The sequence below is a fragment of the Macaca thibetana genome, chromosome 2 (genome assembly GCF_024542745.1).
Source record: "Macaca thibetana thibetana isolate TM-01 chromosome 2, ASM2454274v1, whole genome shotgun sequence".
Lineage (NCBI taxonomy): Eukaryota > Metazoa > Chordata > Mammalia > Primates > Cercopithecidae > Macaca > Macaca thibetana.
This window is the reverse complement of record NC_065579.1, coordinates 111,853,397-111,866,672: the sequence shown is the minus strand read 5'-3', so window position 1 is coordinate 111,866,672 and position 13,276 is coordinate 111,853,397. Positions and strand designations below refer to the sequence as shown.

The 13,276-nt window shown below is 38.5% G+C and overlaps 2 protein-coding genes across 6 annotated transcripts in view; one reads left to right on the top strand and one right to left on the bottom strand.

Moving 5' to 3' along the window:
* Positions 1–13,276, bottom strand: part of PDE12 (phosphodiesterase 12) — a 508,182-nt gene that overhangs the window by 71,007 nt on the left and 423,899 nt on the right. The gene's annotated exons all lie outside the window — the stretch shown is intronic.
* The window catches only part of DNAH12 (dynein axonemal heavy chain 12), a 248,319-nt gene that overhangs the window by 58,917 nt on the left and 176,126 nt on the right, over positions 1–13,276 (top strand). For all 5 annotated transcript variants that reach the window (XM_050781109.1, XM_050781106.1, XM_050781108.1 and 2 more), the window contains 2 exons: positions 6,391–6,569; positions 11,349–11,484. In XM_050781109.1, coding sequence (XP_050637066.1) covers positions 6,391–6,569; positions 11,349–11,484 — 315 coding nt within the window. The remainder of the gene's footprint in view (positions 1–6,390; positions 6,570–11,348; positions 11,485–13,276) is intronic.

Genomic DNA, 13,276 nt, shown 5'->3' with positions numbered 1-13,276 from the left:
CCTGGAATAGACCTGAATTACCCCCAAAATTTAGTGCCTTAAAATACCAAACTTTATTATCTTATACTATCTGTGGGTCAGGAATCCAGCCTTGGATCAGCTGGGTCCCTATGGCTCAAAGTTTCTCATAAAGTTGCAGTCAAGCTGTCAGCTGGGGCTATGTTCTTATGAAGGTTTGACTAGGGGCAGAATGATTCCCAGTTCACTCAGGTGGTCATTGACAGGATTTGGTTTGCCACAGGCTATTGAATTTCTGGTTTTGGATACATAGATATTTAGGATTGTTATATTTTCTTGATGAACATTATTATCATAAAATAACCTTTTAAATCCCTGATCTTTTATATATATAAAATCAGGGATTAAAATACATATATAAATATATAAAAATATATAAAATAATATAAAATATATTTGTATGTTTATAAAATTTATATATAAATATATATCAAATATATATTTAAAAATATATAAATATATATATTTTTTGAGATGGAGTCTTGCTCTTGTTGCCCAGGCTAGAGTGCAATGGCACGATCTCGGCTCCCTGCCACCTCTACCTCCTGAGTTCAAGTGATTCTCCTGCCTCAGCCTCCTGAGTAGCTGGGATTACAAGTGCCTGCCACCATGTCCAGCTAATTTTTTTGTATTTTTTAGTAGCCATGGGGTTTCAACATGTTGGCCATGCTGGTCTCGAACTCCTGACCTCAGGTGATCTGCCCACCTCAGCCTTCCAAAATGCTAGGATTACAGGCGTGAGCCACCGCGCCTGGCCCCTGATTATGTTTCTTATTCTGAAGTTTTTTACTGATACTGATACTCTAGCTTTTATTTTACAAAACAACTTTATTGAGATGTAATTCACATATTATATAATCAATCAAAATCAAATATTATATAATCTATCAAAAAGTATGATTTATTTCTGTCATTTACTGTGTCACATATTTTGGTACTCTGTTATATATGTGTAAATGTCATATCTTTCTGATGGACTGACCCTTTTATTATTTTAAAATATCTCTCTTTATCTCTAGCAACATTTTTTTTTAAATTTTTTTTTGAGGCAGGGTCTTGCTCTGCCGCCCAGACTGGGTTGTAGTGGTGTTGTCACAGCTCACTGCAGCCTCAACCTCTCAGGCTTAAGTGATCCTCCTGCCTCAGCCTCCTGAGTAGCTGGGAATACAGGCATATGCCACTATGGTGGGATAACTTTTGTATTTTTTGAGAGAAGGGATTTCGCCATGTTGCCTAGGCCAATCTCAAACTCCTGAGCTCAAGCGATCCACCTGCCTCAGCCTCCCAAAGTGCTGGAATTACAGATGAGAGCTACCACACTTGGCCCTGAATTTTCTGTATACAATATCATGTCATGTGCAATAGTGATTGTCTTACTTCCTTTCTAATCTGAGTTCCTTTTGTTTATTTTTCTTGCCTAATTTCACTGGCTAGTATCTGTAGTACAATGTTTTGTTTTGTTTTAGACAGGGTCTCACTTTGTTGCTCAGGCTGGAGTACAGTGATGTGATCTCAGCTCACTGCAGCCTCAACCTCCGAGACTCCAGTGATCCTCCCACCTCAGCCTCCTAAGTATCTGGGACTACAGGCACAGACCACCATGTCTAGCTAAGTTATTTTTTTGTTTTTAGTAGAGACAAGGTCTCACTATGTTGCCCAGGTTGGTCTCAAACTCCTGGGCTCAAGTAATCCATGCACCTCAGCCTCCTAAAGTGCCAGGATTATAGGCATGAGACACTGTGCCCAGCCACTGTAGTACAAGTTCTTTTTTTTTTTTTTTTTAGACAAGGTCTCACTCTGTTATCCAGACTGGAGTGCAGTGGTAGAACCTTGCTCACTGCTGCTTTGACCTCCCAGGCTCAAGCCATCTTCCCACCTCAGCCTCCCAAGTAGCTGGAACAATAGGCGTGTGCCATCACACCCAGCTAATTTTTGTATTTTTTGTAGAGATGGGGTCTCACTATGTTGCTCAGGCTGGTCTCAAACTCCTGGATGAAAGTGATCCTCCTGCCTCAGCCTCCCAAAGCTCTGGGATTACAAGCATGAACCACTGTGCCTGGCCCTTATCTTGTTCTTGATCTTAGAGGGAAATGTTCATTTTTTCATCATTAAGTATAATGTTAGTTGTAGGTTTTTCCTAGACATGCCTTATGAAAGTTGAGGATGTTCTCTTCTATTCCTAGTTTGTGTTTTTACCATGAAAGAGTGTTGGGTTTCGTTATATGCTTTTTTTTTTTTTTCTTTTTTGACTGGTCAAGTACCCAATAGTGAGAAAGGGGGAAAGAGTAGAACAAGCAGTTTGATCTGTGATTAACTGTGAACAATCAAATGAGATAACTCACTACCTTTAGACCAGTTTAATGCTTTTTTGGCATCTATTGAGATGACTATGGGTTTTTTTCTAATATGCATACTTTTTACCTTATTTGGTTTATATGGTTTCATGAAACTATTTTGTGAATGCATAAATGCATAATTACTTTCACAAATTCAGAGATGGCATATAGTTGTCTTTTGGTAGCTGCAGGTATTTGTTCTAGGACCCATCTATAGATATCAAAATCTGCAGATGCTCAAGTCTCATATAAAATGGTGTAGTATTTGCATATAATTTATGCACATCCTCTAGTATACTTTAAACTATCTCTAGATTACTTATAATACCTAATGCAACATAAATGCTATATAAAGAGTTATACTGTATTGTTTTTTATTTGAATTATTTTATTGTTATTTTTATGGCTTTTCTCAAATATTTTCAGTTTGCCATTAGTTGAATCTGCAGATGTGGAACCCGTGGATACAGAGGGCCAAGTGTATTCTCTTTCATTTGTATTTTACCATATATTTCAATACAGTGCTATGCAGAGAATAGACACAATAAATGTTCTATGAATTACCAGCTAAATTTTTTGTGGCCTGGGTATAACCTGTAGTATCTATAAGCCCTAAATATCAAGACCAAGCATATGTTTCATTAAAGTTTTTTTCCGTTTGTTTTTGTTTTTTTGTTTTTTTTTTTTTTAAGACAAAAAAGAGTCTCGCCCTGTCGCCCAGGCTGGAGTGCAGAGGCGTCATCTCGGCTCACTGCAAGCTCCGCCTCCTGGGCCCAAGCGATTCTCCTGCCTCAGCCTCCTGAGTAGCTGAGACTACAGGTGCCCACCACTACACCTGGCCAATTTTTGTATTTTTAGTAGACAGGGTTTCACCATGTTGGCCAGGATGGTCTCAACCTCCTGATCATGATCCACCTACCTCAGCCTCCCAAAATGCAAGGATTACAGGTGTGAGCCACTGCACCCCACCTCATTAACTTTTAAAATGATTATTTCCTTAGGTCTATTATTTTGTAGTGACATTTTCTAGAATTTTGTAATAATTTTGGGATAGTTTATATAACTATTTGAAAATTTACTTTTAGATTTAGTAACATATTCCTGGATTTCTTTGTCAGTTTCTGATATACTGTAGTTGTGGTTAGTATGCCTATTTGGGGGGAAATTTAAGAATGATGAACTGTAACATCTGTACAGATGAACTTATTTATTATTTATTTATTTATTTATTTATTTATTTATTTATTGAGACCAAGTTTCACTCTTGCTGCCCAGGCTGGAGTGCAATGGTGCAATCTTGGCTCACCACAACCTCCACCTCTTGGGTTCAAGCAACTCTCCTGTCTCAGCCTCCTGAGTAGCTGGGATTACAGGCATGCGCCACCATGCCCGGCTAATTTTGTATTTTTAGTAGAGAAGGGGTTTCTCCATGTTGGTCAGGCTGGTCTTGAACTCCTGACCTCAGGTGCTCCACCCACCTCAGCCTCCTAAAGTGCTGGGATTACAGGCATGGGCCACCATGCCCAGCTTATTATTTATTTTTTTAGAGACAAGGTCTCTGTTGTCCAGACTGGAGTGCAGTGATGTGAGCATAGCTCAGTGCAGCCTCAAGTTCCTGGGATCAAATGATCATTCTACCTCAGCCTCCTAAGTAGCAAGGATTAAAGGCATATTCCACCATGCCTAATTTTTTTTTTTTTTTCATGCGGAGTCTCAGTCACTCAGGCTGGAGAGCAGTGGTGTGATCATGGCTTAACGCAGCTTCCGCCTTCTGGGCTCAAGTGATCCTCCCACCTTAGCCTCCTGAATAGCTGAGACTACAGGCACGCACCACAACACCTGGCTAATTTTTGTATTTTTTGTAGAGACGGGGTTTCACCATGTTATCCAAGCTGAAAGGCTAATTTAAAAAAAAATTTTTTTTTTTTGTAGAGATGGGGGGTTCACTTTGTTGCTCAGGCTGATCTCGAACTCCTGGCTTCAAGCAATCCTCCTGACTCAGTCTCCCAAAATGCTGGGGGGGTCTACAGGCATGAGCCATCATGCCTGGCTTATACAGATGAATTTATAGGATGCTTGTGATTTGTGTAAAAATAAAACAGGACAGGGGAGTGGTTAGGAGTATAGTTAAAAAAAGGTTGGTGATGAGTTGCTAATTGTTGAAACTGGATGATGGGTACATTTTGTTTATTTTTGTATGTTTAAAATGTTCCATGAAAAAACCTAATATAATTGTGAAATATAACATACATAGTACATATGTATAGACAGATAGGTAATTATAACCTAGGTGGTAATAACCACGTAGCTTAAGAATGAGAACTTTGCAACACCCAGAAGCCACCACGTGCCTCTCCCCAATTATAACTTTCTTCTGTCTTTATTGGTAACTATTATCCTGACATTTCTTGCTTTCCTTTATGGTTTTACCACCTATGTATGTATACTTAAATAATATAGTTTAGTTTTGTCCATGGTAAGTTTGTATGAAAAGTATCGCACTGTATATATTCTTTTGTGTTTTTCTTCTTTCATCATGGTAAAATTTATCCATATTCATCTTTTTTCAATGCCATGAGTTCTGTCTACCCTTTATTTGATGGAACTTTTTTTTTTTTTTTTTTTTTTTTTGAGATAGGGTCTTGCTCTGTCTTCCAGGCTGGAGTGCGGTGGTGTGATCTCGGCTCACTGCAACCTCTACCTCTCAGGTTCAAGCAATTCTCAGCCTCTTGAGTAGCTGGGATTACAGGCGTGTGCCACCACATCCAGCTAATTTTTGTATTTTTAGTAGAGACGGGGTTTCACCATGTTGGCCAGGCTGGTCTCGAACTCCTGACCTCAGGTGATCCACCCGCCTCGGCCTCCCAGAGTGCTGGGATTACAGGCGTGAGTCACTGTGCCTGGCCTTATTTGGTGTATTTCCAACCAAGAACAAGGCAGGTGCTTAAGACAGTCTTTGAATCAATTAATTATTATCTTCCCCCTTGAACACTGAAAAATTTAAACCCAATTCACCACATCCTAGATACTCTAGAAAAATAGGACAGCATTGAGAGAGAGAAACATAAAGGAAAGTTCTCCTGAAGGAAGAATAAAAGGAATAGGCCATTTCGGTAGAGAGTGGAGATCGAGTGAGAAGGAAGGCAGATAGAAACATTAAAGGTGGATTGTGAAATTAAGTCAAAGTTAGTTCAAAGTTGGTAAGTGTGTTTCACTTTTACCAAGTACAACATATCTTGTCAGATTTTCTTGATACTACTTTGTTTAATTTTTAAAAATTACTCCAGTGTTTGGGTACTAAGAAGTTGACATACATTCCAATATCTTGGATCTTGGTAATTGCAGGGCATCTGTTGCTGGATTATTATTACTATTTTGTTAACAGATAGGGTCTTACACTGTCACCCAGCATGAAATGCAGGGTGCCATCATAGCTGCCTGCAACCTTAAACTCAAGCAATCCTCCCACCTCAGCCTCCTAAGAGTAGCTGGGATTATAGGCTCAAACCATCTTGCCTGGCTTGGAGTATTTTAACAAAAACCAATAAGTTCCTTATATATATATATATATATATATATATATATTTTTTTTTTTTTTTCCTAAAGATTGAATTAGAATCCTTGACCATGTGGATGTAAAGTGAAAAAAATAGAATCTTTAATGAGCTATCAGTAATGGCAAAAGCAAATATTTATCCACTATGCAAATTGTTACATGATATATGTTTGTTTCTAAACAGAGAAATGGGTTGACTCTGGGGATAGTTTTAAGAAATAATTATTGAGGGAAATTTTACCTTGTGATATGTTCAGATTTTGATACTGTGAATCGTATTCGATATTTACTGGTAGATTGGCAAATTCCTTAATGAAAGAATAGGTGAAAAAATATGTATGAAACAAGGGAAAAAATTTTAGTCACTTAGCAAAAAATAAAGTTGTATTTATATTATATAATTAAGACTCATAACAATACAATATTATAAAATCACTGAAAGTTCTAAACGTTTTTTTCATTTGAACACTTTTTTTCAAGTTTATAGAAAAATTTTTCAGTCTTGCCTCAGAAATAATGCTTTTGCCTCAGTGGATTCATTACCCTATGGTGCGCTTGGATTGTGAAGATTTGAAGACAGGCCTGACAAATAAAGCAAAAGCCTTTGCAAACATATTATTAAATGACATAGCTTCAAAATATAGAAAAGAAAATGAATGGTAAGTAGAATTAATTCCCAAACTCAGAATTATATGGCTAAAAGAAATACTTTGCTAAAGTAATTCCTGTTTAAAAACAAAAGCTTAAAATATGTAAGTACTTACAACTTTTTCTCCATAGCTGCCTCCTATAGAGGTGCCTTTGTAGTCCCGTTGGGCTTGCTTCTTTTTGTTTGATACTGTTTGATACCTTTTTAAATGCAGATCATTTCGTCATTCAGGTATTAAGCCCAGTAACGAATAGTTCTCCCTTCCCATTCCCCTCCCTTCCCCTTCCCCCTTCCTTCCCCTTCCCCTTCCCTTCCCCTTCCCCTTCCCTTCCCCTTCCCCTTCCCCTTCCCCTCCCCTTCCCCTTCCCTTCCCCTCCCTTCCCCCTCCCCTTCCCTTCCCCCCCCCCCTCCCCTTCCCCTTCCCTTCCCTTCCCTTCCTTTCCTTTCCTTCTATTAGAGATAAGGTGTTGTCATGTTGCCTAGGCTGCTCTCAAACTCCTGGACTCAAGTGATCCTCCCGTCTCAGCATCCCAGTGTTGGAATTACAGGTGTGGGCCACTGTGCCTGGCACATTCCTCCTGTATTTCTGATATTCAATAATTAACTATAAAGTCCTACATTATCTGATTTCTGCTCACCACTTCAACTTCGTTTGCCATTCCTAAAGTATGTCAAGCCTATTACCACCTTATGGCCTTGCTGTTTTTTCTTCCTGGAATCTCTTTTCCTGGTATTTGACAACTCATTTGTTTTTCACTCACCTTGAATATCACCTCCCTGGAAAGGCCTTCTCTGGCCCCTCTGTGTAAAATAGCGGCTTCTTCTTGACACTCCATCATTCTTTTTCCTTTTATGGTGCTTTATTTTTCTTCATAGCTTTTTTTTTTTCTTTAGAGACAGGGTCTCACTATAATGCCCAGACCGAAGTGCAGTAGCACAATTACAGCTCACTGCAGCCTTGAATTCCTGGGCTCAAGGGATCCTCAGCATTTTTTTTTTTTTTTTTTTTTTTTTTTTGAGACGGAGTCTTGCTCTGTCGCCCAGGCTGGAGTGCGGTGGCGCAATCTCGGCTCACTGCAACCTTGGCCTCCCAGGTTCACGCCATTCTCCTGCCTCAGCCTCCTGAGTAGCTGGGACTACAGACGGCTGCCATCATGCCCGGCTAATTTGTTTTTGTATTTTTAGTAGAGATGGGGTTTCACCATGTTAGCCAGGATGGTCTCGCTCTCCTGACTTCGTGATCCGCCTGCCTTGGCCTCCCAAAGTGCTCGGATTACAGGCATGAGCCACCGCGCCTGGCCAGCATTTTTTTTTGCTACCTAACAGAGTACATATTTGTGTGCTTTTGTCTCTCTCCTCAGTTTCAATACCAGCTTTATGAGGGCAGGGTCTCATTTACTGCTATGTTTACAATGTTTAGAATTTTCCTTAGCATATTGTAGGTACTCAGCTATTTATTAAATGAGTGAATGAGCAAGTATAATTTCTCACATATTTCTCCAAATTCCTGCATGAACTAAAAAATCATTTACCTCTTTTACACTTTGTTTTTACATGTTTTTTCCTGATATTTCTAGTAATAGCATGACAATACAGATTTCTAACTTAAAATTAAAAAAAAATTTTTAATAGAGACATGGTTTTGCCATGTTGCCCAGGCTGATTTCAACCTCCTGGAGTCAAGAGCTCCTCCTACCTCAGCCTCCCAAAGTACTGGGGTTACAAGCGTGAGCCTCTGTGTCTGGGGTAGATATTTTTTTCTTAAAGAAAAAATTAATTTAATTTTTAAAATTTCAATAGTTTTGGGGGGTATAAGTGATTTGGTTACATGGGTAAATTCCTTTTTTTTTTTTTTTTGAGATCGAGTGTCACTGCAACCTCTGCCTCCCAGGTTCAAGCTATTCTCCTGCCTCAGCCCCCCAAATAGCTGGGACTACTGGTGTGTGCCACCATGCCTGGCTAATTTTGTATTTTTAGTAGAGACGGGGTTTCACCATGTTGGTCAGGCTGGAACTTCTGACCTCAAGTGATCTACCCGCCTGGGCCTCCCAAAGTACTGGGATTACAGGCATGAGCCACTGCGCCTCGTAGGTAAGTTCTTTAGTGGTGATTTCTGAGATTTTATCGTATCCATCACCCAAGCAGTGTACATTGTACCAATATGTAGTCTTTTAACCCTCACCTCCCTCTCAGCCTTCCCCACACCGAATCCCCAAAGTCCATTGTATTACTGTTTTGCATCCTCATAGCTTAGCTCCCACTTATGAGAATATACAATATTTGGTTTTCCATTCCTGAGTTACTTCACTTAGAATAATGGCCTCCAGCTGGGTGCGGTGGCTCATGCCTGTAATCCCACCACTTTGGGAGGCCAAGGCAGGTGGATCACGAGGTCAGGAGTTCAAGACCAGCCTGGCCAACATGGTGAAACCCCCATCTCTACTCAAAATACGAAAATTAGCCGAGCGTGGTGGCACATGCCTGTAATCCCAGCTACTCGGGAGGCTGAGGCAGGAGAATGGCTTGAACCTGGGAGGTGGAGGTTGTGGTGTATTGTACCACTGCACTCTAGCCTGGGCAACAGAGTGAGACTCTGTCTTAGAAAAAAGAAAAAAGAATAATGGCCTCCAGCTCCATCCAAATTATGGCAAAGGACATTATTTCATTCCTTTTTATGGCTAAGTAGTATTTGATGGTGTCTATATACCACATTTTCTTTATCCACTCATTGGTCGATGGGCACTTAGGTTGGTTCTGTATCTTTGCAATTGTGAACTGTGCTGCTAATAAACATGCTTGTGCAGGTATCTTTTTCATATAATGACTTCTTTTCCTTTGGGATTGCTTGATTGAATGGTAGTTCTATTTTTAGTTCTTTAAGGAATCTCAATACTGTTTTCCATAGTGGTTGTACTAATTTACATTCTCACAAGCAGTTTAAATGTTCCCTCTTCACCACATGCATGCCAGCATCTATTGTTTTTTGAAAATTATGGCCATTTCTGAAGGAGTGAGGTGGTATCTCATTGTGGTTTTAATTTGCATTTCCATGATGATTAGTTATGTTCAGCATTTTTTCATCGGTTTGTTGGCTGTTTGTTTTCTTTTGAGAAATGCCTATTCATGTCCTTTGCTCACTTTTTGATGAGATTATTTGTTTTTTCCTTGCAGATTTGTTTGAGTTCATTGTGGATTCTGGATACTAGTCTTTTGTTGGAGGCAGAGTTTGCAAATATTTTCTCCCACTCTGTGGGTTGTCTGTTTACCCTGCTGATTATTTCTTTTGCTGTGCAGAAGCTTTTCAGTTTAATTAGGTCCCATTTATTTATTTTTGTTTTTGTTGTGTTTGCTTTTGAGGTCTTAGTCATGAATTCTTTGCCTAGGCCAATGTCCAGGAGCTTTTTTCCGATGTTATTTTCTAGAATTTTTATGGTTTCAGGTCTTGGATTTAAGTCTTTGATCCGTCTTGAGGTGATTTTTGTATAAGGTGAGAGATGGGGATCCTGTGGCTATTCAGGTTTCCCAGCACTATTTATTGAATAGGGTGTCCTTTCCCCAATTTATGTTTTTATATGCTTTATCAAAGATTAGTTTGGCCCAGATATTTTAAAGCTCAGGAAATAATTCTATGAAATGTAACTTTAGTTCAATAATGCTGTAGGATATCTAGGCTCATATCCTACATGGGATATTCTAAGAGAACAGTTAATTAAAGAAACTATGTATAAGGGGTGATCTGTTTACTTGCTGTACTGTCATGTTTCACAAGAGGCACTAATAATAATAAAAAAACTAATGATTATATTAATGATTATAGTTATCAGTAAATAGAGTGTACTATATGCTAGACCCTTTACATTCATTATTGTTTTGCAACAATCCAGAAAGATGAATGTTACCTGGGTATTTAAGAGAGTTGAAGAGGTCGCTAAAATTTTTTCTAATATGCCATAATTTTGCATGAAATTATTACCTTAATTTTATAGGTTTTATTGATGTATAGTATATACTGAGTTATAGCAGATAAGCTTAATTTTTTTTTTTTTTTGAGACAGTGCCTCACTCTGTCACCCAGACTGGAGTGCAGTGTGCAATCATGGCTCACTGCAGCTCAACCTCCCAGGCTCAAGTGATCCTCCTGCCTCAGCTTCCCAAGTAGCTGGGACTACAGGCATGTGCCACCAGGCCCAGATAATTTTTGTATCTTTTTTGTAGAGACAGGGTTTCACCATGTTGCACAGGCTGTTTTTGAACTCTTGAGCTCAAGTGATCTGCCTGCCTTGGCCTCTCAAAGTGCTATGTTTACAGGTGTGAGCCACTGTACCTGGCCAAGCTTAAATGTTTTTAAGGTAATTTAGTGAATTGAGCAATTATTTTTAGGATATCATAGTTCTTATTTTTTATTTTTTATTTTTTTGAGACGGAGTCTTGCTCTGTTGCCCAGGAGTGCAGTGGTGCATCTCACCTCACTGCAAGCTCCACCTCCCAGGTTCACGCCATTCTCCTGCCTCAGCCTCCCAAGTAGCTGGGACTACAGGTGCCCGCCACCACGCCCGGCTAATTTTTTTTGTATTTTTAGTAGAGATGGGGTTTCACCGTGTTAGCCAGGATGGTCTCGATCTCCTGACCTCATGATCCGCCCCCCTCGGCCTCCCAAAGTGCTGGGCTTACAGGCGTGAGCCACCACTCCCGGCTGTTCTTATTTTATAATAATCATCATAACACACATTTATTGAATATGATATAACATTAATTAACATCAGTCTATTAAGGTGGAGTTTTATGTCAGTATTTGCAGTGAATTTGAAGCAATTAAAGAACATGCATTAAAAGTCCCTGAAACAACAGAAGAGATGATGGATCTGATATCTTATGTAGAAAAAGCCCGGACTGCAGGAATCGAAGAGTTGATTTTAAGGATCCAGGTAAGAAACTTTTAATTTACATATTTTGGTTTGTTTTCATTTGAAATATGATATTCATAGTGAAGATGTGTAAAATATATAGTTACACAAGTAGTTGTAAATTGAGCAGTTATATTGCCACCACCTAGGTCAAGAAATAAGATATTGTCAGCACCCTAGGACTCTGCATATAACTTTCTGATCGCCATGCCTCTCCTTCTCCTCTGTCCTCCTCTAGAGATTAGCAGTTGATTTTTACAGTAATCATAGCTTTGAATTTCTTTAGTTTCACCAATTGTATGTATGTCCTTAAACAATATATATTAAAAAAAAATTTTTTTATAGTTTCTGCATTTAATCGTATGCTTATACCTTTTCCAGCACAAGATTATGTACCTATTTACCTATATTTCACTCTTATTCTTTGTTTAAAAAACTTAAAAAAATGTTAAACAACACATATACCAAAATTATATAAAATACAAACTGTACAATTTAGAATGTTCTAAAGTAAACTGCCAGTAATTGCCACATAGGAAAATAAATAGAACCTTGCTGACCCACTAGAAACGCATCATAATCCCTCGTCTTCTGGATGCTAGCAGCATTCTGATTTTTTATTTTTTATTTTTTATTTTTTTGAGATGGAGTCTCACTCTGTCGCCCAGGCTGGAGTGCAGTGGCAAGATTTCGGCTCACTGCAACCTCTGCTTCCTGGGTTCAAGTGATTCTCCTGCCTCAGCCTCCCGAGTAGCTGGGACTACAGGCACCCGCCACCATGCCCGGAGAATTTTTGTATTTTTAGTAGAGATTGGGCTTCACCATATTGACCTGGCTGGTCTTGAACTCCTGACTTTATGATCCGCCCACCTCGGCCTCCCAAAGTGCTGGAATTACAGGCATGAGCCACTGCGCCTGGCCAATTCTGATTTTTATAGTAATTACTTCCTTGTTCTTTTTTATAGTTGTACAACTTAAACATATATTTCTAATCAATATAGTTAATTTCTTCTGATTTTGGTCTTTATATAAAGGGAATCATACTATTTATATTCTTTTGCCTCTCATCAATGTTATGTTAGTAATGTCATTGTTCCTTAACTTTAGCTGATTTTCATTGCTGTCTAGTATTCCATTCCATATTGTATCCATTCCACATTGTATACAATAATTTATTTTAAAAATTTTACTGTTCTGGATATTTGGTTATTTCTGCTTCTGGTATTACTGGCAATGATTCTGGGAACATTTTTATACATGTATCCCAGTGCACACATTCATTCATTTCTTCCAGGTGTAATAGGATATGCTTTTCTTCACCTTTACTAATTAAGGCAAAATTCTTTTCTAAGTAGTTCCAGTTTTAGACTCCTATTAGCAGTGCACAAAATGTCTATTATTTTAACATTCTTACTTGCAATTGTGAGATGGTTTAAATTTTGCCAGTCTATTGGGTGAAAGTTATGGTATTTTCAATTTGCATTTTCCTAAAAAGAAATGAATTTGAACACTTTTCATATGCTTATTGGCCATTTGGAGTGCCTCTTTTGTGAAATGATAGTACATATATTTTGCTCGTTTATTTTTTGGGTTATGTACCTTTTCCTTATTGATTTGTAGCAGTTAAGGAGCAGCAAAATAAACATAACACAACATTTACCATTTTAACCATTTTTAAGTGTACAGTTCAATGTAGTAATTTTAAATATATTATTAGGTATCTTTTTATTCACTCTGTAATTTAATTTTTTAATGGTGTTTTTGATGAACAGAAGTCTTTAATTTTAATGCAGTTAAATGAAGCAATCTTTTA